The sequence below is a fragment of the Ochotona princeps genome, chromosome 17 (assembly GCF_030435755.1).
Source record: "Ochotona princeps isolate mOchPri1 chromosome 17, mOchPri1.hap1, whole genome shotgun sequence".
Taxonomy (NCBI): Eukaryota; Metazoa; Chordata; class Mammalia; order Lagomorpha; family Ochotonidae; genus Ochotona; species Ochotona princeps.
The window spans coordinates 10,113,727-10,137,405 of record NC_080848.1 but is presented as its reverse complement, the minus strand read 5'-3'; the positions used below and the strand labels follow the sequence as shown (position 1 = coordinate 10,137,405).

General features: G+C 54.1%; 2 protein-coding genes across 2 annotated transcripts in view; both read right to left on the bottom strand.

Moving 5' to 3' along the window:
- Positions 1 to 289: 289 nt before the first annotated feature.
- CACNG1 (calcium voltage-gated channel auxiliary subunit gamma 1) lies at positions 290 to 10,125 on the bottom strand. The gene is made up of 4 exons (XM_004592969.2): positions 9,880 to 10,125; positions 1,656 to 1,730; positions 922 to 1,059; positions 290 to 526 (listed from the first exon to the last, which is right to left on the bottom strand). Exons 1-4 carry the CDS (start codon positions 10,106 to 10,108, stop codon positions 300 to 302), a joined length of 669 nt encoding a protein of 222 aa, XP_004593026.1. The 5' UTR covers positions 10,109 to 10,125; the 3' UTR covers positions 290 to 299.
- Positions 10,126 to 21,268: 11,143 nt separating this feature from the next.
- Positions 21,269 to 23,679, bottom strand: part of CACNG4 (calcium voltage-gated channel auxiliary subunit gamma 4) — a 39,138-nt gene continuing 36,727 nt past the window's right edge. The window contains exon 4 of the mRNA XM_004592968.2: positions 21,269 to 21,962. Within this exon, the coding sequence (XP_004593025.1) occupies positions 21,424 to 21,962 (539 nt within the window). The 3' untranslated portion in view covers positions 21,269 to 21,423. The remainder of the gene's footprint in view (positions 21,963 to 23,679) is intronic.

Below are 23,679 nucleotides of genomic sequence, written 5' to 3'. Positions count from 1 at the left end.
GAACAAGGGGAATCAGCTTTCAACAGTGATAGCTGGGGCAGCTCTGAGCCTCAGAGGGAGGCCTGGCCCCTCCAGACACCCATGCACCTGCTGGCCCTGCCTCCACCCAGGTCAGGGCTAGGTTTGTGTCCATTCGCCATCTGAGCAGATGAGCTCCTTGGTGCTGTCTTGGAGCTCCTTAGAACCCAGAGAAGGGAAGCAGTAGTGGGGCTGGGACAGACGGGAACAGGGCAGGTTGGTAACTCCTGCCTCCTCTCTGGAAGTTTCTGGGCAGAGGCTCCCTGGGCACCCCAAGGAGGCTAGTGCTCTGGCTCAGCATCCATGCAGGACTCCCAGGGGTTCTGGGGCATTCGTGGAAGGGAGAAGAGCAGCAGGGCTAGGCCCCCAAGGAAGAGGAGGACGAAGGCCGCGCAGGCGCAGGCGAAGGACCAGGAGTAGTAGTACTGAATCCAGACAGTCTCCTCGCTGTCAATCATGCGCTTCACGGATTGCCGCATGACCTCCACTGACACGAAGATACAGAGGCCTGGGGACAGAGCCAGAGCAGTCAGGGATCCTGCGGGCTCTTGCTGCTGGCCCCAGCCTGCATCTCCAGGCCGCCTCTGTTTCTCCGTGGAGAAGGTGGTGACCCTACCTTAGCCATGCAGGAATGTCTCAGGGTGGCTCTAGGGGGGTGTACATGCCTGCCCCCTTCACAAGGTTGTGCTCCTTGGGAAGTCTCCTCCAAGGCGTGGAGGACTTGGAGGATTAAGTCTTGGTGGGTGTAATGGACTAACTACAGAGATCACTTTCTCCTGATACCCCAGGGCGTGGCTGAGACGCCCCCTCCGCTTCCCCCACTGCCTGTTGCTGGCAGAAGTCAAGCAGGGCTGGACACGCCTACAGTCCCGGTCCCACCCTCCGACCCTACCCCAGCTCCACCTGCAAAGGCGTAGAACATGGCTGCTGGCCGCAGCAGGTAATCCCGCTTCTTGCTGAAGGACAGGAGCGTGCAGATGGCACCCATGATGATGAAGCCCAGGCTGAAGATGGCGATGGCAGCCGCTGAGATGCTGTACTCTGTGGAGCGAGCAAGGGCACCTCAGCCGCCACCACAGGCCCAGCGGCCCGGCTGCACTGCCTTGCACGGTGCATCTGTCAGGCCCAGAGGGCCCTGAAGGGGGCAGGGGAAGCATGGGCTGCAGAGATTTCCAGGGTAGGGAGGATCAAGAGCGTGGCTCGTGCCGTTTGTGGTGCGTGCAGGCGGTTGTGCGTGTTGATGTGGACACCAGGGTGGACAATGTGTGTGGCCATCTGAGCCGGCACAGACTCGGGGCTGCACTCCTGCAGGAGGTGGGTATTGGAATCCAAGTTGTGCCTTCCCAATTCCTAGCAAGTGATTTGTTGGGAAGAGACTGCCATGTCCTCCGAGAGCAACTCTCTGTGCCTGCTGCGGCTTCTATCCCCTGGGCTGTGTAGAAAGACGCACTCCTGCTGCAGTCCAGGACCCCCCTCGTCCCCCGGGGCCACGTCTCCTACTTCCCAGCTCTCCCAGCTCAGACGGACCAGGATGGAACTGGGAGGAGAAAGCGCTGCTGCTGTGCGACCCTGGCCCAGGAGCCTGGGACGAAATTCACTTCTCATCACCAGCCCACCCTCCTTCCACACAGGCTCACCTTTCTGCGTTGTGAATTCGAAGATCTCTGAACTCTCGCCTGGGTTAAAATGCCGGAAGTAGGAGCAGTTCTTCTCTGCAGAAGGGAAGGGTGGGCCAGCTGAGCTGAGGGGAAGGGGAGTGGCCCCCACCCCAATCCTCCTTTTTCCTCCTGGGCCCTGTCCCTTGGAGCAACCTTTAGGGAGGCTGGGAGGTCTTCAGGTCTTTAGGGAGGCTGAGCCTCACTAGGCAGTGGGGTACCAAAACCACAGCTGGAGACACCTGTTGGGGTGCAATGTCGGTGGTCAAGGTTGACAAAGCACCTGGCAGCAGTTTCCGGCTGGAGCTGGTGCTGTCCACTAAGGATGCTGGACCACGCTTGGCGGGAGGCCTTTTGGTGGTAAGAGGGGGTACTTCAAGCCTTGAGGAGGTAGAAATGGGGGTGTCACTGCGGAGGCTGAGAAGCCCTGGGTGAACCCCAAATCCAGGGCTGTGTTTCCCATCAGAAGCCATGCCCACCCCGACTCTGGATGTTCCCTTGGGGGAACTGCTGCCCTTGGTCCCTGTGGACACCCTGCCAGGGACCTTTCTGAGCGGCTTTCCAGGTGCAAGCAAAGTAGCTCCCTGGGTGAGCAGGATGTGGCCACCCTGCCCTCCCTGTCATCAAGCCCTCAGTGCCTGCAGCCAGAGCCCTTCTCTCCCCATGGGCTCCTTGGCCCAGCTCAGCATGGTCACAGACACCCTGTGGATGGCAGGACCACAGCCCAGATCTTCAGGGTGGCAGCCAAGAGGCTGGGCATAAATGCATGCTGATTTGAAATTTCACCTCCATTTCTTCCCTCTATCTTTCCCATAGCTAGGCCTACCATAAAATCATACTGTCTTGCCTGTTAAATGTAACCAAGTGTTCTTGTTACCTGACCCAGAGTGGGTTAGCCCATGCAATATGGAGGGAAAAACAAACAAACAAACAAAAAAACCCAAAAAACAAAAAACGAAACCTAGTTTCTTTTTACAATGACAGGCCCTTCACAGCTTGCCTTTTCCTATGGGTCTACAACTTTCAAATAAAACACATCTTGTTCTAGCAGCATCTGCTTTATAAATTACTGTTTCACTTCCGGGGTTTGTCTGGAAGATGACTAGGCATGGGGTGCCAAGCTTCTCCTGCCTCCCCCGCCCCCACTCCCAGAGGCCTCAGTGGGCAGGAAGGCTTCCCGGTGAATCCTCCTAGGATCCTCCAGGACAACTCCTTTCTCAGGGCTCGGCCGGGAAACCAAGGCTGGATGGAGGTGAGTCAGGCCAGCAGCAAGCCTTCCTTACAGCAAGCTGCCTTCCTTGGCTGCAGCTTCTATATTTAATCACTTGCTTTTGGAACCGAGTCACCTGGGGTGTCTGAGGTTGGCGGTGATGTCAGAGTCAGCACTGCTCTTTCGTGCCTCTCCGCACCTGCTGCTAGCTTAGAGCATATAGCACAGCTCTTGCCGCCTTCGATTGTTAGCTATGGAGTCTAGAGGCACTGTCTTCGAATGGCTTACGCTGTGGGCAGCGTCTGGACAAAGGAACGTGTCTGTTTCATTCTCTACAAGGGCCAATTCCAGTTGCTATTGAAAACCCACTGCAAAGGACTGACTGAACTCAAGTGTGTTTCACGGTCAGCTGCCTCCCTGAGTACTCGCAATCCAGCATTAAAAGCCTTCGGGGGCTGAAAGCCTTCTCGAGCGCCTGGCCCCAGGCACAGCTATTTCACCCTCCTGGCTCATCTCTCACGGAGAGCTTTTGGACATCATTGTCCCGGCGGATAAACACGAGTCGAGCTCTCTCAGCTCAGACACACTGGGAAAGGCTCCATGTTCCTGGAAGCTGGGCTATGGGTGTTGAGGGAAGGCTTCTTCCCTTACGGATCCAGTCCCAATGCGCCCCTTCCTCTTACATTCTGTGCTGTCAGACCTGGGAAACGAGTGGGTAGAATTTCTCCTCCAGTCACTCTTGAATGTGGCCGACCTTGGACCTGAGGACTGATGAGTGATGACCTCTGTATCCCTTCTTGGACCTGCACCCGGACAAGGACAAGCGCCCTCTGCCTAGAGATGGAGGAAAAAGTTGCTCCCGGGCCATGTGGCTGTCTGAGGGAGACCACACCCCCTCTGTGGTCCCTGGTGGTTCCCACGGTTGGAAGGGCTCACCAGACCTTATGCTGGACAGACCAGGCCAGGCCCTCAAGGAGGGTGTGGAGTCCTGTTCAAATGAGAAAAAAAAAAAAAAGCCTTCCCTGCCCCCTGTCACCTTCCCCTTCTAGCTGGGTGGCATCTGGGACACTGAGCACCGAGGGCCACTTGGGAACCAGGACATCCCAGATGGGTCCCATGTGCACCACTGGGTCCCAGGTGGGGTTGGAGGAGAGGGACAGGAGCCAGTCCTTTCTAGAGACTTCAGGCAGGCTTGGGGTCTCCATGCCTCGGCTTCTCTGCCATCCCCACCCTTGGTCTTCTTCAGACTTGCCCCAAGTTCAGGGCTTGCAGCCTTGCCTTGTTAGGCTCTGCCCTCTGCCTGGGCTTTGGACTGAGTCACACAGACCCCAGTGCCAGGCTCTTAGGAACTGTGTGGCTGCTCCAGTCTCCTACATGACCTGTGGTGACGTTTGGGGGTTGGGGTCATTCCGGAGGACTCAGAGTCTGAGTGTTGGGTGGGGGTTATAACTTCCAAAGCACAGCTCATCTATGGGATTTGATGGGAGGGTGGGGCAGTCTGGATGAAGGATTTGTTAGGTAATGCAAAATCAAAAACAAACCAAGTGAGTCAATTTTTAAAAACTACGCATGGAACAGAAGGCACAAGCATCCCCAAGGTGAGTTCGAGCTAATAGGGCTCCTCCATGGGGAGCTGCAACTGCTTGTAGGATCAGGGGATGCTGAGATGATATTGACATACCAAGTGTTGGCTGATGGAGGCTTGAATATATCAAAAATACTTTGTTGATTTGTGCAAAACCCGAAGGAACTTGTGCTTTAGGCATGGGAGGAAACTTCTTATTTGCATTCAGGCCAATATTATCTTTAGTCTCCCCCCAACCTTTTTTTTTTTTTTTTAAAGGAGTCTTTCAGCTTCCAGCAGTGGTTTTTATGCTCCCACTGATGGGAGCATATTACTAAATGGGCTGAAGAAAACTCAAAGACCCGGTCCTAGAACCTGAGAGCCCTGCTCTTCTCCGGGGTGGATTCCAGATACAGCCCAGGCCTCTAGCCCAGGCTTGTGTGAGTGGCAAAGCAACCCCTGACAAGGGCTCAGTAGCCATCACTCTTCCGTATGGCTCCACTCCCTGCAGTGGGACTGGAAGGGAAGGTGGGCCAAGAGGGGCACAGGACCTCGGGGGTAGGCAGGCAGCTTCAAGCCCAAGGGCTGGCCACAAGCACCTGTAGACTTCCTCAAACTTTCAGACAGAATCTCTCGTGACTTCTGACTGCCTTGGCCTTGGCTTCTGCTCTGGTGTGGTAGCCCCTTCTGAAGCCGGATTCCACAGCTCCTCTGCTCAGACCCTGCAGCCTCTCAGGGGCCTGAAGACATCTCCTTCATCACACCAGCTCCTGATCCAGCTGCCCCCAAACCATGCCATGCTCAGGGTGTGAGCCAATAGCTTTCAGTAGAATACATTGGAGGAAACTGGAGAAGAAAGGGGTTCTGGATTCAAGGCTTGGGGGTCGAAGCTCTTCCTGTTGATTGAGAGCCATGTAAAATGAAAACCTACCCACCTGAATCTTGTAAAATACTACAAGGTAGTGACCAGGAAGATGAATGTGAGGAACCAAGGCCTAGGTATGAATCCTGGCCACTGTGCTCAATAACCGCGTAACCAAGTTCCTCAACCTTTCCTGCCTCATTTTCTTCATTTGGGGAATTGGATGACGATGATGATAGAAGTAACTCATTAGTTAGGATGTTTTTGTGAGGATACTATCAGCCAACACAGCCATGCACATTTAACAATAGGGATACAGTCTAAGAAATTCATTGATAGGCAAGTTTGCTGTTATTCAAACATGGCCATAATGTCACTAGGTGATATGATCTGATGGGACCATCATAATATATGTGGTTCATTGCAGATCAAATGTTGAGCCATATGTGTCCATACATGTGCCATTCCATGACATTCTGATCCCCATGGCCTCTAACAAAAGTCAGCTGTTTATCTTACTAGGCATTGCTTTTATGTGACTAATTGTTCTTTTCTATTTTTTTTTTTAAAGATTTATTTATTTTTTATTACAGCCAGATATACAGAGAGGAGGAGAGACAGAGAGGAAGATCTTCCATCCAATGATTCACTCCCAAGTGACCGCAACAGCCGGTGCTGCACCAATCCGAAGCCGGGAACCTGGAACCTCTTCTAGGTCTCCCACGCGGGTGCAGGGTCCCAAAGCATTGGGCCGTCCTCGACTGCTTTCCCAGGCCACAAGCAGGGAGCTGGATGGGAAGTGGAGCTGCCGGGATTAGTACCAGCACCCATGTGGGATCCCGGGGCGTTCAAGGCGAGGACTTTAGCCGCTAGGCCACGCCGCCGGGCCCAGTTTTCATGATTCTCTATCTTTCGAAGTTTGAGTGTTGTGTGTCTAGGTATGATTATCTTCAAGTTTGTTTTATTTGAGATACATTGAGTTTCAGGTACTTTTACATTAATATTTTTCACCCAACTGGGAGACTTTAAGATCACTAATTTCTCTCTCAATCCCCACTCCCTCATTCTGGGACTCCCACGGTACAAAGATTGATATACTTGTTGGTGTCCCACAGGTCTCTGAACTTCTGTTCATTTTCTCTTTCTTTCTGTTCTGCAGAAAGTCTAATCCCTACTGGCCTATCTTCCAGCTCCCCTTCTCAGCTTTATTAAGCTCTTCTAATGAATTTTTCACTCATTATTACACCTTTCAACTCAGAATTTCTGTTTATCCCTGTAAGAATTTCAAACTCTTTCTTAATAGTCTCTGTTGCACCATGCATTCTTGTCTTTAGTTCTTTAGCTATTGTCTAATTTTGTTTTTTTTTTTTTTTTTAGTATATTTAAAGTAGCTGCTTTAAAATCTTTGTCTAGCAAGCTCTGGATTTCCTCAGTAATCTATTAACTACTTCCTCCCTGCCCCCCCCCCCCTGAGTTGTATTATTTCTGTTCTTTGCATGTCCTGTGTTTCCCTTGTTGAGGCTTTGTTGCTGGGTACTGTTGCTCGTTCAGTGAGTTTTTCTGGACCAATTTTGTAAAGTCTATATTCTTTGTCATGTGTGACCATTGAAGTACTTGTTGAATCAGCTTAGTGGTCATTTAATAGAGATTTCTTAAAAGGCATGGGACCAAGAGACCTCCCAGTCTTCATTTAAGGCTCCAAACACATGCTAGAGATGAGTAGTCTGCAGCTGTGCCTTGAACCCTCGGCTGAGCAATGCACATTTCTGCTTTGGGAGCCTCAAGGTGAGGCCGAGGTGAGAGCTCAGCACCTGCTCCGATCTCTCGAGCACGGCCACGGCTTGGGGCATGCCCCAGCCTTCTAGACCCCCAGTTGCAACTTTGGAAATCTGCCTGTGGACATGTCCTCCTTGAGCTTCTTGGTGATCCTGCGATCAGCTCCAGCTGCCATGTACTGTCTCAGGAAGCCATGCAGTTAAACAGTCTTCTCTGATTGTTTCCCAGAAATGCTCCCTGGGAGAGAGACTGTTTTTCTTGGATGAGCTCAGAAACCAATCACAGATGGTTTGAAAGTGGGGACTTCCAGGAAACCACTGCATGGGACACACAATGGCTACTCTCTGACAATGGAGCTGTCAGACCTGGGCCTGGTGCAATGACTCAGTTGGCTAATCCTCTACCTGAAAGCACTGGGATTCCGTGTAGGCACTGGTTCTAATCCCGGCAGCTCCACTTCCCATCCAGCTGCCTGCTCGTGGCCTGGGAAAGCAGTGGAGGACGGCCCAATGCCCTGGGTTCCTGCGCCCATGTGTGAGATGCAGGAGCTCCTGGCCCCTGGCTTCAGATTTGCTCAGCTCTGGCTGTTGCAGTCACTTGGGAGTGAACCAGCCGATGGAAGATCTTTCCCTCTGTCTCTCCTTTTTGTAAATCTTCCTTTCCAATAAAAATAAATAAATCTTAAAAAAAAAAAAGGGCATCTGACTTGTGTCCCCTTCAGCGATTGCCAGGGTGTTGTTTCTCACTGTGACTGGGGATATGTTGGTTTTTAAGGCCACAACGGAGCTGGGAAGGAGCAATGAAGAGTGGAAATCTCTGTTCTGCCTGAGAGTCGCTTGTGTTTCTTGAATAAGCACTTGCTAGACTTCTGCACGATTTTCTTGATTTCTAGTGTTCTGAAAAGTTGAACCTAAACATTTTGCCAGAATTCGCATCGCTTTTATGGAAATTGGGAGGACAGATGTGCCTTACTGTGTCATGTTTTTCTGACATCTCTCCAAGTGAGCACTCACAGCAGCGTTCGCATGTAGTGCTACATTTATCTGCCTTTATCGTTGTTAATAACAAACAAATGAGAGATTTACAAGCTCTCTCTGAAAGCGAGTGATCCCAAGGAGTTTCAGAAAGGTACATGGGAAGAAATCAGCTATTCATTCGAGAGAAAAGAAAACAAAGACAGAGGGAAGGCAGTACGCAGTGGCACAGGCGTGTGATTCAGGATGGGGCTGGTGGGGGAGGGGAAGAGAAATGGACTCTGGGCCAAGCAGTGCCTGTCAGTCCCCTGGGGCTGTCCCCATCCCCTCTGACCAGTCTGCTTCTTCCTTGTGTGGACTCAGCCTCCTTCCCTGCTCATCTACTCTGACTTTAAAAGGCAGATGGTCCCAAGGACAGCAGACGGACCGTTATGGTATCCCTAGAGAGGCAGCCTCGCCTCTCCCTGCCTCTCCCTGCCCTGCCCTGCCCAGGGGAGTCGCCTGGATGAGACGTGTGTTTATGTGTGTGCTCAGCAGTGACTGAGGGCGTGGGCATCTGGGCTATGCGATCGCCTTGCAAGCACATGCCCATGCCCGTCAAAGCTCCCTGCCCGGGGACTCAGTGTTTCCAAGACAGCTGAACATTTATGAGCCTTGTGCATGCACAGAGGGGACAGGCTTCGAAGGGGATCCCTGGAGCAAGTGGCAAAGGAGAGGAAGGGGAGGGAGAGGTGGAGTGGGATGGGATTGGGTTCTTTGTCCCTTGGGGAGACTGCGCGATCTGGGAACTTGGTCTTGCCTCCCTTGAAGGACAGGTTGCAGAGAACACCAGATCTGCTCACACAGGAGATAAATTTGGACCCCAGGCAGGAAGGGGGGCCCTGTACCCCCTGATTGGGTGCCTCCTCAAGGGACATTTGTGAGAACTGGAAAGGATCTAGGGTGGCTGAGCCCAAGTTTCCTGGTTCATAGTAGAGGGAACAGAAGCTGAGATGGTGGCTTCAGGGAGCAGGTGGTCACTACATGACCAGAGCCTGGGCCTCCAGCACTCTCTCCCACCCAGCACCCCTTGCCCTAACACGAGCTCTGCTCCCTGTGGTGCCAGCATGCCCCACACCTGAAGAACAGAGACTTCTTTCAGGGGTCCATCATGCTCACACTCAGTACCCTAGACAAAGGGCTTGCCTGGAGCTCTGTGGCTTGGTAACATTGGTAACACCATGAGACACTTTCAATGACAAGGGCAGGAGACCCTCTGGAATCTAAGACGGGCTCATCCTCTGTGTGGGGGACCTGTGGAAGGCATGTGGTCCCATAAGAAGACAGGTGGCTCATCGTCAGCCAGCTCCAACAGCACAGACAGGCAACCTGTAAGTCACACCCACTCCTAAAGCACCCCACATTTAGCAGGTGCCAGCCAGAAGTCCTTAGTAGCTGGGAATGAAGAGCTGTAGGTTTACATTTTGCTCCTTCTGCACCCTTGCCTGGTCGCTGAACAATGAACCTGCAGGATTAGGGTCATGGAGCCACCCAGACTTGGGGACATGAGGCCATGATCCCTGCTGAGCCAGTAGGCCCTGGTTTCATCCTTATACCTTTTGTCCCACCTGTCCAACTGTCTGCCATGGGTACAAGGCCTCCTACTTCAGTAAGATAAGAGCTGGAGTTGACCATCCCTGTTCCCAATGACATCACCAATGGCTCTGGCTGCCCCTAGCCGGGAGGGCTGGGAGTATTGCTCAAATCCCCAGCAGAGAAACCTGCCTTCCCTCCCACAGGCACCTGGGATGGGCAGGGGGCAGGGGGCGTGGGTACATTACCCCCGGGCAGAGTGATGGGTCCACAGCTCTTGTCTTCTCCCAGGGGGATGCGCTTGATGCAAATCCGCCACAGGCCAAAGTGGGCCGCCTCGCATGTGGTGTTGTGGTGCTCCATGTGGGGGCTCAGCACAGCCCAGTGGTCACTCACCACAGCTGCAAAGGCCAGCCCGATGCCCACCAGGATGCAGAAGAGGGTCACATGGACCTTTGGCGTTTCCGTTGGGGACATGGTGGCTGCAGAAGAGTGGGTGCTACAGGTAGGGTCTGACAGTGGCAGTGGCGTATCTGCCACCGCTTGTGCAGGTGGCAGCTAGGCTGGGCCGTGGTGCTGGACCTGGGGAGGGGCAAGGGGCGGGTGGAAGCTAAGTATAGTGCACCCAGTTGAGCCAGAGTGGATCGGTCTTGGACACTGAGGGACAGGGGCTGGGTCTGAACAGCTGCCCAGACACGTCAGGGGCTGAGCGAGGCTTCTATTAATGCCTACAGCACGGCCCCAAGGCACGTCTACTCAGGTTTCAGACTTCTCTTTCCCTCTAGGAGCCAGGGTGGGGCAAGGAGAAGGCATCAAGAGGGAAGGGGCAGAGGGTGGGCCCAGGGACACCACCACCTGTGGGAGGTGCACCTGTCTGGGCTGCACAGCGCACTTCAGGGGGCACCTGTCATACAGCCTTGCTGGTCCCACATGGAATCAGGTTGGATCCTTATCCTGGGGGCCCTAGGGGACCCCAAAATCCTGCCTAGAGATACATCCCAGGGACCTCTGCCCAAGGCTTCTGGAGCTCCCTTCAGTCCCTGGCAAGTACACTCAAGCTCCATCCCATTTCCCAAGTCACAGGAATCTACTGGCAGAAGCCCCCTGCCCAGCTGCCTTCCTTGGGGAAGGGACGGCGATGGGCCTGCTCTAGGTGTCAGAGATGCTGCAGGCTAGGGACAGAAGGTGGGCTGCTGTGTCCCCTTCCCTTCCTCCTCCTCCTCAAATCCATCTGTGGGAAGCTCAGGCCCCTGCTGGAATGGTGCTTGGAGGTAGGGCTTGTGGGAAGCCATCTGGTAAGAGAGTAGGAAGCCTGTGATGGGGTTAGCTCTCCGACAGGGGACCAGAGCGTTCCCTTGCTTGCTCTGCTGTGTGAGTAGAAGGCAGCCTTCTGCAAGCCGAGAAGGGAGCCCTCACTGGAACCCAACCATGTAGGCTCCCACTCTTGGAACTCTGAGGAAACACTTTTCTGGGTTAAGTTCACCCAGTCTGGGATATGTTGCTATGGTAACCTGAGCTGACCCGTGGCAGAATGCCTGCTATCATCATGTTCCTCATTGACCACTGATGGACTGACTGGCTCGTCTCTGGTGAGTGACCAGCTTCCGGAGGGCAAGGACACTGATGGGCACACATGCTGTGGGTTCCTCTTGGTGTCTTCACAAATGTCTACTAAAAACTCTGGGTGGATGGACAGACACATGGACTGAAAAAAGGGGGTGGAGCTTGAATACTTGGTTCCACCAGATGACGCAAAGGACATTGTTAAGTGATTTAAGGCCAAGGCCACAAGAGCCTACGGAATGGCCAAATGCTAGGACTAGTGGGTAGGACACCTGCACCCCTGATTCCAGGTTCCTGACGATGAGCACCCTGGCAGGCAGCAGGGGATGAATCCAGCAGCTGGGTCCCCGCCTGGAGCTCTGGTGGGAGGCCTTAGGGAATTTCCAGTTCCTGGCTGCAGCCCAGCCCAGCCCAAGTCATCGTGGGCACTGAGGAAGTGCCCCAGTGGACAGCAACACTCTCCCCCACTTCCACTAAAAAAAAATCAGCAACAAAGCAGACAGGGAAGGTAATTTCTGTTCAAAACAAAATGAAGGAAAAGGAAAAGAAGTCTCCACTAGGACAGAGTGAGTACTGGTGGATCATTTGCTGTTAGGTGCCCAGAGTCGTCTCCACAGGATGAGAGCGCTTACTGTGTGGTCAAGGGCCAAGGAAGCAGCCTCCTGGGACCTGACACTTTCCATAGACACGCTTCAAAGTAGACAAGCTCCACTCAGTCACTTGGGAGGTGTTCTAACCGTTCAAGACAAACCAATTTTGATTTGTCCTAAAAGGCTGTCTCCTCCCCGGCAGGTACCGGCCCTGGCCAGGGAAGCAAGACAGTGGCCATGCTTCAGTGATGTGCTGGACTGACTTTGAGCTTAGCTTTAATTAGGTGGAGCGTTGGTCTTTAGTGTTGAGTCTCTAAATGCTACAGGAACAAGGCCCCCATGAATGACCCTGTCATTCAATATAGTGTCAGGTTCGTGGCTCTCAATTCCATCCTCTGAGCCAGGGCCACCCAGAGGTACATGTCACCTCCTGTTCCCAATATCTCCCAGGAGGCATGCAGGTGTCTGTGGAGAAGCGAGAGAACAATGAAGTGTGTGGGTGACTGCATCCCACAAAGCAAGAAATGCTAAGAGACCAGTACCCTAGATGTCCAGCCCTTGTGGGCCCCAGAGGGCCCCTAGGATGGTGACTCAGTGCTGCAGGGACCTGCTGATGCTCATGGGCACCCCTGGCGCCTTCTCCACCCTATCATCTGCCCCAAGCCTCACTACTTCCTCCACTCTCCCCTTTCAGCATCCATTCTTCCTGCAAGCCTCCTCTGGCTGCTCTGAGCACAGCAGCATCTCCCTCCCTGGTTATCTAAGACTCTGGGAAGCTCCCCCAGCACCCGGGGATGGCCAAGGTTCTGGGCAGTGGTTGAGTCGTGGGGTAGGTCTATACCCAGATAGTAATTTGGCAACGAGAGAGTAGATGCATCCCAGTCCTTGGGGTGTCCAAATATGGCAGAGGCAGCCGAGTCTTGCCCGAGGTGGACTTGGTGGGGAGGGGAGGGAAGTGGAGCGGCATGCAGGCTGTTTTTTTTCTTTTTTTGCATAGCTTGGATCTTAGGCCACCCCCAATAGCTCCTATGAACCAGGATTTCTGGAGAGGGTCCCAGGCCAGGTGGTGTGTCCTCTGGGATATTGAGTAGCTGGGGTTCATCTCACTGTGAATAGCACAGCTACATGTGAGACAAGCTTCCCTGGCTGGCGGTGCTTCACACGTCATCACACATCCCTGCTGGGTTGAGCTCTGTACGGGTTCTGTGGACAAGCATGCCCGGGAGCCTGTATGGGCTCACTCCTTAGTTCTTCCCTAAGCAACCTTCTCCTTGGTTTTCCCCCATAGCCAACGGGGACTGTGAGATTTCGCAGCATCGGCTTTCCTGAGTTCTGTGACCCCTGTGGATCTTGGGTGGGTCTTGGGGACAGAAGGGAGGGGCAGGGATGAGTTGGGAGAGGCTATGGATGACCCAGAAGGATGAGTCAGCCTTGGGCCAGAAGAAGGAGGGGTGTGGCTGGGAGGAAGGAGGGGTGTTGAGGTTACCAGAAAGGAGAGCCTCGGATATTCACAATGTGTCAACGTGGTTCTATCCCAGCAGGTGCAAGGGAGGGAAGGGAAGGACCACACAAGGCTATGGCAGTGGGCAGGGATCAGATGCCATGTGGTGTGACAAAACAAGTCAGAAAATACCTACCTTGTGCTTTGTCCTGGGAGTAGTGTGAGCCATGAAGACCTTTAAAACTATTTGGGGGTCTGCACCTATCTGGGTGAAGCAAACAATTTGGGGGCACAGGTTGGGGTGGTGAGACAGAAATAAGAAGAAGCTGCTGTAAGCCATGAGTCTATGCTGGAGCCAGATTCTGGGGACTCCTGGACCTTGGATGACAGGCGTGCTGTCGGCTGGAAGGAGCCTGCTGGCTGGTGGGAGGAGGACAGGAAGCTGAGGGGTTGCCCTCTACAGCTGTCTGTTTTGATGTTCTAGGAAGTACGGTCAGCTGCCAAGGTGGGAGGGAGATGGTGGGGTCTGGAGATGGTGAGGCTGCAGACGACAGCTGGACGGGGTGGCCACAGTAAAGAAGTAGACAAGCCCGGCTCCCTGCCTGTCCATGGGGGCCCTATTACTCTGTCTGTTGTTCAAGGGGCTTAGGCTGGGTCTGGAGATCTGAGGTCAAGATCCTCAGCTGGGCTAAGGTCAAGGTGCCACAGGGAGTTGCTCTGAGGGCCATAGTTTCATGCTGCAGCAGTTGCCTGCATGCAGAGGCCCACGTGCCATCCTACTACCCTGACCCCTGCTCACTCATCACATCTCTCTGCTGGTTCCCCTGTCTCCCTCATCCCTTTATAAGGACCCTGGAATTTCACTACCCCTCCCATATAATCCCAAGGTTCTTAATGAATCACACCCTTAAGGTCCCTTTGGCTGTGGAAAGCAGCATGGCCACCTTGGAACGAGGACATTCAGGGGCTGTCACTCCGAGGACCTGTGTGTGTGTGTGGGAGGCGGGGGCAGCAATGGAACCTGCTCGGCATGGTTCACTCTGGCCCCCAGGGGCCTGGAGGAGCCATGGTTGGGAGGTGCCAGCATTCCTCATCAACTCCTCTGCCCTGCAATTTCAAGGCCAAAGTCGCGAGTTCATGACCGTGGGCGAAGATGGACTTCTGTTCCTGAGGTTCTGCTGCTGCTTCTGTGAGAAGCTCCAAGTTTAAAAATATCCATCTCAGGTGTCCTTGGCTCTGGCCTTCCTCGGGTTCCAGAGGCTCTCTTCCTCCCTTTCCACCAAGGATCATCTCCTAGGATGGAACCTAGGCAACATTCCGGGTGCCAGTTCTGGGGACCTGAGCAGGGACCCTCTGCAGAAAAACAGGCAGCCCTGGACAGGGAGGTCTGGGGAGGGTCTGGCTTGGCTCCTCCCAGGAGGGATAAATCTCCAGGGTGGAAGTCCCTGGTAGTGAGGCTTTGGTGGCTGGGACAGGCTGCTAATACCACTGAGTTGGCTCCGAGTGATGGTGGCAGGTGGGGGCAGTTGGAGAAGTAGCCTCCAGAGTCCCAGAGGGGTCGCCAAGGGTGGGGCCGACTGCAGAGTGACCACAGCCATGTTTCTATCCCCATGAGTTCTCCCAGGACTGTGTCATTCCCCACCAGGGTGCAGAGGCTGCTCCTCCCTCTTAGAACCCAGGGGACTGTTTGACTCTTGGAAACTTTCAAGTAGAGTGGAGGCAGCTTGCTTACTCTAGGGACACTCAGTCTGAGGCCGGTCACCACCACGCTGGGAGGAAGCACAGACTATGGAAGAGGCCCCCAGGCGGGCAGGTGGGTGCTCAGGCAGAACACTGCAACTGGGGTCTCTGCCAAGAGCTAGCCCCAGCTGCCAGACACGAGAATGAACAAGCCGCACACAGCGCCTTCCAGCTGAGGCCCTGACTCACTGCCCCATCTCTGAGTCTGAAATTGACAGATTTTAACTAATCTGAGAGGTAGAGACAGAGGCAGACCAAGTGTACTCATGAGTTCGCTCCCGTCTGCTAGTTCAGTCCTTCAGCTGCTTCCCCAGTGATCAGAACTGGACCAGGCTAGGCCAGGAACCGGGAATTCAATGCAGGTTGCCCTTGTGAGTGACAGGGACCCAAATATTTGTGCCATTATCTGCTATCTCCTGGGGTTGGCACTGGCAGAAAGCTAGAGCAGAGAACGAAATACCAACACTCCATATGAGACTGAGGCGTCTTAGCTGGCACCTGAACTGTGGGCTAAAGCTCCTTGAGTGTGTGGAATGGTTGTTGAATGCTGCTAAACTTGAGGGGCTTGCTTGTACACCCCACCAAATGCTGCAGCAGCAGGAACTGGAGGGAAGTGCACTTCCGGTGGGTGGGGAGGTGCACATGTGGCTTGCGGAAGTGGTCTTCAACCAGGAGCTCCGGGAGAACCTGTTAGCAGTTCCACACTTTTTCAGATGTTGTTTAAGAGCTGAGGACACATGAGCCACATCCAGCAACTGGACATGTTGAGACAGAGGCTGCTAAACATTACATTTTGGGGGACTATTTCAAGATGTGGGGAAACATGCACCATGAAAACACAGTGAACAAGCACTGGGATCTCAGCTGAGCGCCGGTTCAAGTCCCAGCTGTTCCACTTCTGATCCTGGCTCCTGTTTATGAACCTAGGAAGGCGGCAGAGGCCGGCTCAAGTGCTTGGGCCCCTGCACCCATGTAGGAGACCAAGATGAAGTTCCAGGCTCCTGGCTTCAGGCTGGCCCAGCCCCCAGCTGTTGGGGCCATTTGGGGAGTGAACCAGTAGATAAAAGATTCTCTGTCTGTCTTTCAAATCGATAAAATAAATCCTCTGTCACTGATGCCCATGCTCATGTCTTAGGCAATGGGGTTTGGGTTGCTATTGTTTAATTCTTTGTATTTTTCATGTGTTGCAAAGTAAAAATCGTTACCTTTAAAGATAGGAAAATGTAGGTGTTAATACGACTTTAATGTGAACCTGGCCACTGTCATTGTCTCTGTGGGCTCCAGGTGTCCCGTGAGGGTGACCATGACTCCCAGAATCAATCTCAGGGGCCAGAGGCCAGAGCAGAGATGCTGTGTGTTCCTGAGCTGGCACCATCAGTTTTGTCGGAGGCTGCAAGTTTAAAAATATCTGTCTCAGGTGCATCTGGCCCTACTCCCACCGGGAGTTCTAAGGACCTTGAACAACTCTTCCCACCCCCATCCCACCCTGCCCATCACCCCTTCCCTGTCCCTGCTCTCTAGGGCGGAGCTAGTACTGGGCACCAATGCTGGGAGCTGGTCCTGAGCTTCCCCCAGGAAGGCCTCTGTCCACCCTTCTTCTTCCTCTTTCCCTCCCCCTTCTTCCCCAGGCCCCTGCCTGGTGCCAGCTCCAGTTCCTCGACGCTTGGGACCCCTCACAGCACCCTTCTCAGGGCACCTGAGAGTTGGTGGGGACTGGACTCTTGCAGCCTGTAACATCTTTGCAGAGCTTGGAGTACCCCATTGGCAGCCGAGAGCTTCCCTCTGGGGCAACAGCCACGTGGTTAGATGACAGGTGTCTTCCAAACCACAGCACAGGACACTGGCACCTCCTGGCCCAGCTCTCAGAGCTGTTTTAGAACAGCCCATGGTAGGAAACTCCCTGAGTGGCATTTGTCAGCAAACATTCTTGAGGACTCACTCACATGCCAGGCGCCAAGCTGGGGTTTTGGTGGCTGCTTGCTAGTTCAGTTTCAAATTTAGTTCATTCTCCCAACAACCCTGGTTGGTTTCTTCCTTATTTGACAAAGTGGATCTAAGAAAGGTCAGCAACCTCCCCAGAGTGATCCTGGGGCAGGGGAGAATATGGTGCTGAATTAAAAAACAAACAAACAAAAAACCACCGATAGGGAGAGAGAGAGAGAGTATATCTTTCTTGGCCTGTTTCATTCCCCAAATACCTGCAACAGCCAGCAGTGGGCCAGGCTGAAGCCAGGTGCCGGATACTCCATCAGGGTCTGATGGGTGGATATAAAGGATTCAGTCCATGGACCATCACCTACTGCCTCCCAAGGTGCCCATTAGCAGGAAGGTGGAGTTGCCATGGGTACCCAAGCACTTGGATGTGGTTTGCAGGGGTCCCACAGGATGTCTTAGCTGCTGCACCCAACACCTGCCCCATCGGAGCCGATCCTTCCTCCGTGGGTTGGGTGAAGGCTGCGGGGTGCACTGTGGGACATTCAGCAGCATCCCCAGCTGCTACCAGGGAGATGCCTGTCACTCCCCTCCTCCCAAAATTCCTACCGACCTTGGCGCAGAATTGTCCGCATCAAGAGCCACATGGCTGGCCCCATCTCCTGCCCAAAGTTATTATCAAAATTCCCCCAAACTTCTTTCTTTCCTTCCTTTCATCTCGTCCCTTCCTCTTGGGGCTTGATTCTTCTTTCGCACTGGGCAGGCTGAGTGACAAGTTTCCACCTGCTGCTCGGGGCTCCATGATGCTGTGGTTCCTGTTTGGCTCAAGACCCAAGCTCAACCTGCTCCTTCCACCTGAGTGAAAGATTGCATACACCCATTTTCCAGATTTGGGGGAGGGGCATCTGGAACAGAGAAGAGCCCTGTATCTCATGGGAGCTGAAGGAGAGACACGTGTCAGACACAGGTGTCCTTGTTAAGTGGGCAATCCCTAAAGATTTAAGGATAGGGAGAGCAGAGGGAAGACCCAGAAGATATGGACCCATTGCCAAGGCTGGTTAGCCCTTTTTTTCAGGAGCTTTTCTTCACCTCCCCCTCAATCTCTTGGGATAGACTACATTTCCCACCTTCCTTTGTGCCTGTGTGTGGTCACATGATTGAGTTCTGGCCACTGGCAAATGAGCAAGCAAAGTTACAACCTCTTGGTCCATCTAAATTTCCTAAGAGACTCTCTACTCATAAGAGCACCTTCTCTCTCTCTCTCTCCTGACCCTGCTTGCTGGGTGGCCATGCCCAGGGCACCTCCCAGAACCCCCACAGAACAGCCTTAGTCTCTGCACCCCCCTGTGGACAATGGGCTATGGGTTGTGTAGTTAGCCCACCCCAGTCATGCAAGGCAAGTGTGGAGTGGGGGCTCCCGGAAGAAACTGGAACATCTACCTTGGCTCTGATTCTGCAAGAGAGGAAGGGAACGTTTCTGGTAGACCACAGGAGGAGGCACCAAGTCTCTGTGTGACCACAGGTGCCAGGGGAGGCGGCACCAAGTGTCACGTGCAGAGGAGCACAGGCGTCACACTGGATGGCTCATTGCTTGTGCTGAGCCAGGGCTTCTTCGGGGCTAAGAATAAATCAAGGACACAGAAGTTCTGCAACAAGGTGACAACTCCTGGCAGGGTGGGCTCCTGGCAGGTGCACCATCAGCATGGCAGGTGGTGGAGTCAGAGGTCAGAGCCTGGGACCTGGAGGTTCAACACACTGGGAATATTTGCTTCCCAAGTACCTAGGAAGCCCAGGCAGAAAACTCAGAAAAGCCCGAGTGTTTCCTGCAGCTGTCAGGGCAGGGAGTAGTGGGGTGGGCTGGGGGCATGCTGGGAGCCTTCTGTGTTCAATGGCAGCTCAAGAATTTGATGTCTTTGGGCTCTAGGAAGGAGCAGAGAAGCCCATGGCCCTGGCGGGGAGGAAACTCAAGGTCACAGTCCTGGAGGAAATGAGGAGCACCTGGATAAGATGGCCCCTGGCTTGCAGTGGGGGGATCATGTCCAGCTGCACCTGCTCCAAAGCGATCCTGGCACTGGTAGGGCGCTTTTGGGGTCAGTGCAGCAGGCAGGACAGTGCTGGACCAAGGGGATTTCTCAGGCCCCTCCAGGCAGTAGAAGCTCACTGAGCATCCTTGGGTACATCCGTAAAAAGACAACTGGAGGTACTACTGCCCAGGAGGCCAAGGTCAACCTGCAGCTCTGCGAGGTGGTTGAGGTTCAAGGTCCAGAAGCCCTGCCTTGATCAGAGTTCACCTCCAGCCTCTCCTCTCTCTTGGGGTGGGGAAAAGGAGAAGGGGAGAGGGGGGAGGGTGTCATCTTACTCCAAACGACCACAAAGACTCCAGGCGAATTCTTCCCTCACTCCCCTAATTCAAAAAGAGAAAACATTTTACAAATGTTTTTATTTAATTAAAAAAAGAGAGAGAGAGAGAGAGAGAGAACTAACAACCTCAAACCAGAGGCAGGTACAGGAGTCACAGGTGCTTAACTGGCAAAACACACAGGGCCAGGGTGGGGACGGGTGATGAGAAGGTGGGTACAGGCCACTGCGTCCTCCTGGGAGGTGGGGCCAGCTCTGAGACTGGCCAGTGACAGTGTGGGCACCGGGCTGGGGAAGGGGGCCCCGGAGAGCGACAAGAGTGGGCAGCTAGAACAAAGGCTGTGGAGGCCGGGGCTCCCTCTCGGTTGCTGCTTCCCCTTATTTCCAGTTGATCTCGATCCCTATCAAGGGCCCCCAAATCTCTGCCGGGGCCTGGGCAAGAGGTAGGATACATGGAAACATAGCTTTCCCGAGGGTTATGGGAAGTGGCTCAGGCAGCAGCCACAAGGCCACCCAGCTTTCCAAGGGGCAGTATACAAAGTCCTGGGGCCTTGACTGGTCTGTGGCCATGTGCTCTTCCCTCAGCCTGGCAAGACGGTGGCATGGCGGGAGAGGGCCGGGGCAGCATGGGCTGGGGCTGGCCACAGCAGGGACAGCCACATACCCTAAGGCTGCGGCATTCACTGCTGTTCATGCATGGCGTGACCGCATGGTTACACCCACCTCCCGGCTGGGGGAGGAAAAGGGAGGGCTCGCATCTCAGCTCAAGGTCATTCGGGGTCAGTAGGCTGCAGGTGCATGGGGCTTCTCTTGGGGTCAGAGGAGGTGGGAAGGATGCTGATGTCATTGGCAGGCCACCAGGACCTGGGGTCTGACCTCCTAAGGGGGGCGGAGCTGGCCGGGGACTCCGTGAGCAGGTGGCTGAGGTAAGAATTTGCTCATCCCTTTTTAACCAGGGCAGTTCTGGGAGTCACAGACAACCGTGCAAGATGGGACTCAGAAGTCTCCAAGAGTAAGAAACGGGTTATCTTTAGAAAGCACGAAGATTCTAGAAAAGAGGGTAAATGCTACGTCCCGGGGGGTTCTTCTTCCCCGTTCTTGGTTCAGGTGAGAGAAGTGAACTGGAAACCCAGTTCCGAACAAAGGGCTTGGAAGGAGGAAGAAGGCCCAGCCTGGCCCGTTCCATCCCGGTTTCCTCCACTGGTTCCTTCCAGGTGGTAGCAGAATAAAGCACGGGGACATTAGCCACCGGATGTGTTGCTGCTGCGACTTGCTCTTCTGGTGTGGACCTGCGACAGTGTGGCACACACATGGGCACAGGCTGTGGTCCTGATTTTTTTTTTTTTGGTTGCTGTTCCTTTCAGGTGGGAATGCCACGGCCAGTGGCTACCTGGCTGCCTGTGACCTGTGGAATCTTCCAGGCCCTGTGCTGCCCACTCTCCAGTGATGTGATAATTTCCAGAAGCAGACAGGAATGTCAGCCAACAACAACTCTGGGCTTTCCCTTAAATTCAAAGCCATGGGCCCGGTCTCTTCGAGTGGAGGGGAGGCAGCCCAGGACAGCCCAGAGGCTGAAGCACCAGTCGGCCGCATGGCTTTCTCAAGACAGGGACCATTTGTCAACCACACGGCCAAAGAGAGAGGTGAGGGGGTGGCCAGACAGGAAGGCGGGGAGGGGCGAACTTTATGTCCTCACTTCTGGCTCTAAGACCCGGGAAGTTCAGGTTCAACAGCAGCTGACAGAGTACGGAGGCCCCTCTTTTAGGCTTTCAAAGGGGAGGAGATTGGGGCCAGGGCCCAGGCAGGGAGCCCACTTGTCTGGCAACATCAGTTTCCAAGAGGAAATAATGGCTCCATTCTATTCCCCACCTCCCCTCCTGTGCAGCCTCAGGAAAGCTCTTGGGGGTCTCAGCCACACCTGTTCCCCGATAGGTTTGGGCAAGGCATCCCCATTCTCTCTTCAGGGACCAGTCAGCCCTCCGCTTCTGGTCCCAGTCTCCTGGACTCCTGCCCTCTGCCAGTCCAGGATGCCTTCTGGAGTCCATGCAGGGCTCCGCTGGACTTCTGTTTATTGTTCGTTGTCGTTGGTAGCCAAGCCTTCCCCGGCCCACCTGCAGTGGCTCTGGGTGGGGAGAGGCCAGTGAGGCGGAGTGGGGTGGGGGAGAGGCTCACACGGGGGTTGTCCTCCGGTTGAGCATGCTGACGTGGAAGCCCTCCTTCAAGTCCTGCTGGAAGAAGTCGTGCACCTGCAGGAAGCCAGCCTCCTGATCTGGGCTGTAGCTGGCGGCCGTGGTCACCTTCAGGGGCTCCCGGGACAGCGTGTACATGGACAGCTCGCCCATGGGGATGGCCCCTGCGATCTTCAGGCCCACGGGGGACGTGTCCCTGGAGGGCGAGGCCTCTGCGGACCTGGAGCTGGACCGCGAGCGCCGTCGCCGGTACCTGTAGCTTGGCATCCTGGCATAAGGAGAAGAGGATGAAGCCTTAAGGAACTCCCGTTTGGTCTTAAACCTCAACTCTTTATTTTTCTCAATGTAAATGTTAACAGCCAGGACGCCCACGGTCTCGGCCACGATGAAAGACAAGGCTCCAAAGTAGAAAGACCAACCATAGTTGTAATGGCTCTTCTTGTCCTCATCTCGCTTGTCACTGGGGTCGCCTGTGTTGCTGGAAATGTAGACAATGATGCCTATGATGTTACTGAGGCCTGCAGGGACAGCACGGGAGGAGAGGGACAGAGGTTAGACCCACAAGATGGGCAACGGGGGCTGTGGAAGGAGCAGCTGGCCATGTGCCTGCTTTATTCTGGTTACTGAGTTAAGAAAAGCCATCCTCAGGTTTTTGTGGAGGACCCCCCCGGTATCCCGTGGGTCCCCAAGTCTGCAGATACCCAAGTCCCTTGCAGAAAATGACACTGACTGGCCTTGAACCCATATTCATACAGGAGTCACTATGGGTGAAGTTACTCTAGCTGGCTTGGAACAGCTCATACGACGTCCACACTGTGTGAAGCGTGTGTGTCCACAACACTGGATGGCTCAGGACCAGCACAGTGCGATGTTGGCCGAGCCCACGGCAGCAGAGCCGTGGAGGTGGAGGGTCCCCGCATTGAATTTGGAGTGGGTTTGAGCATGCACACTTCCAGTGAGGTGTGGGAGACCTGGGCTCTGAGCTGCCCACTTCCACCCTGAAGGCCAATACTCCTCCCCTATCCTTCCACAGGCTCCTCTCCCCACCCTGACACACACACTCTCCTGATTTTTTTTTCTATTTACATAGTACAAGAGGACCTCAAAAAATCAAAAGATGAATTTTCTTTTTTTTTGCAAAAATTTGAAATTCACCCACAGTTAGTTTTATTTCCCCCTATGATTCCCACGACCTCTCTGAAGACCCTCATTATGGACTAAAGCAGTCAGGGCTGCCCTGGCTTCACCGTTCTGCACTGGCCCACCTCACCACGTCTCTGTAGGTGAGTGTTCTGGTGGCTTCCACCCTCGACTTGAACCAAGCTGCCATGGCCATCCTACAGTGTTGAGTGTGTGTGTGAACACACACACACACACACACACACACACACACACACACACGAGATACAGCTGTGGGATTAATTCCTTGAAATGAGATTGCTGGGTCATTGGATCAGTGTACTGAGACACTCAAATGTCTATTTTGGAATGATTTTGTAAACTAGCTGTTTAAAAGCTTTCTGTTTCGAATTGAAAGCCAGAATGATAGGCAGAGGTGAAGACACAGATCTTCCATCCACTGTATTGCTCCCCAAATGCTTGCAACAGTCAGGCTGGGAACTCAACCCAGGTTTCCCACATGGGCCACAGGGACCCACCTACTTGAGACATCCCCTTTCTCTGAACTGGGAGGACCCCAGACTGCACCAACCTCTTGTAGGCTCCTCAGGGTCAGGAGTGACGTCTGCTCTGCCCTCCCCAAGGACTTGGGCCTTAGTGGGACTGTGTGCTGACCACCAGAGCTGTGAGACAACCATGGCTGAGACCATGGCTATGACTGTGGCTGTGACACTGACCATGGCAGTAAGATGAATTCGTTTTGAGATGATTGTGGCCATGGCCGTGAGAGTGACCATGGCTGTGAGACCCCACCTCCCTGTCCTGTTTCAGGTCTGCAGGGCTGTGTGAGCATTTGTGCCCTGTGTCAGGGTGGAGAGGCCATGGAGGGATGAGCATCCCAGCTCTGGGGGGCAGGTGGTGTGCTCCTGGAGGGGTTCCCTGTTCACATTTCTGGGCAAGGCAGTGGGTGTGGCCCCGAAGTGTGACTGCCCTTCCTGGGCTGGGAGAGCCAGGGCTGGTGGGTGGGCAGTGTCTGGACCCTGCAGAGCCTCCTTGCTTCCTCTACCTGGTTCACCTGCCTGTGTCATTTCTCTGCATAGCCACCCCTCCCAGCCA

Excerpts from the sequence above, each read along its gene's own strand:
- CACNG1 (XM_004592969.2), bottom strand. The coding sequence starts at position 10,108 with ATGTCCCCAACGGAAACGCCAAAGGTCCATGTGACCCTCTTCTGCATC. Across the intron at positions 1,731-9,879 it reads ACCCATCACTCTGCCCGGGG|AGAAGAACTGCTCCTACTTC; the intron begins GTAATGTACCCA and ends TCCCTTCTGCAG. Across the intron at positions 527-921 it reads CATGTTCTACGCCTTTGCAG|GCCTCTGTATCTTCGTGTCA; the intron begins GTGGAGCTGGGG and ends CTCTGTCCCCAG.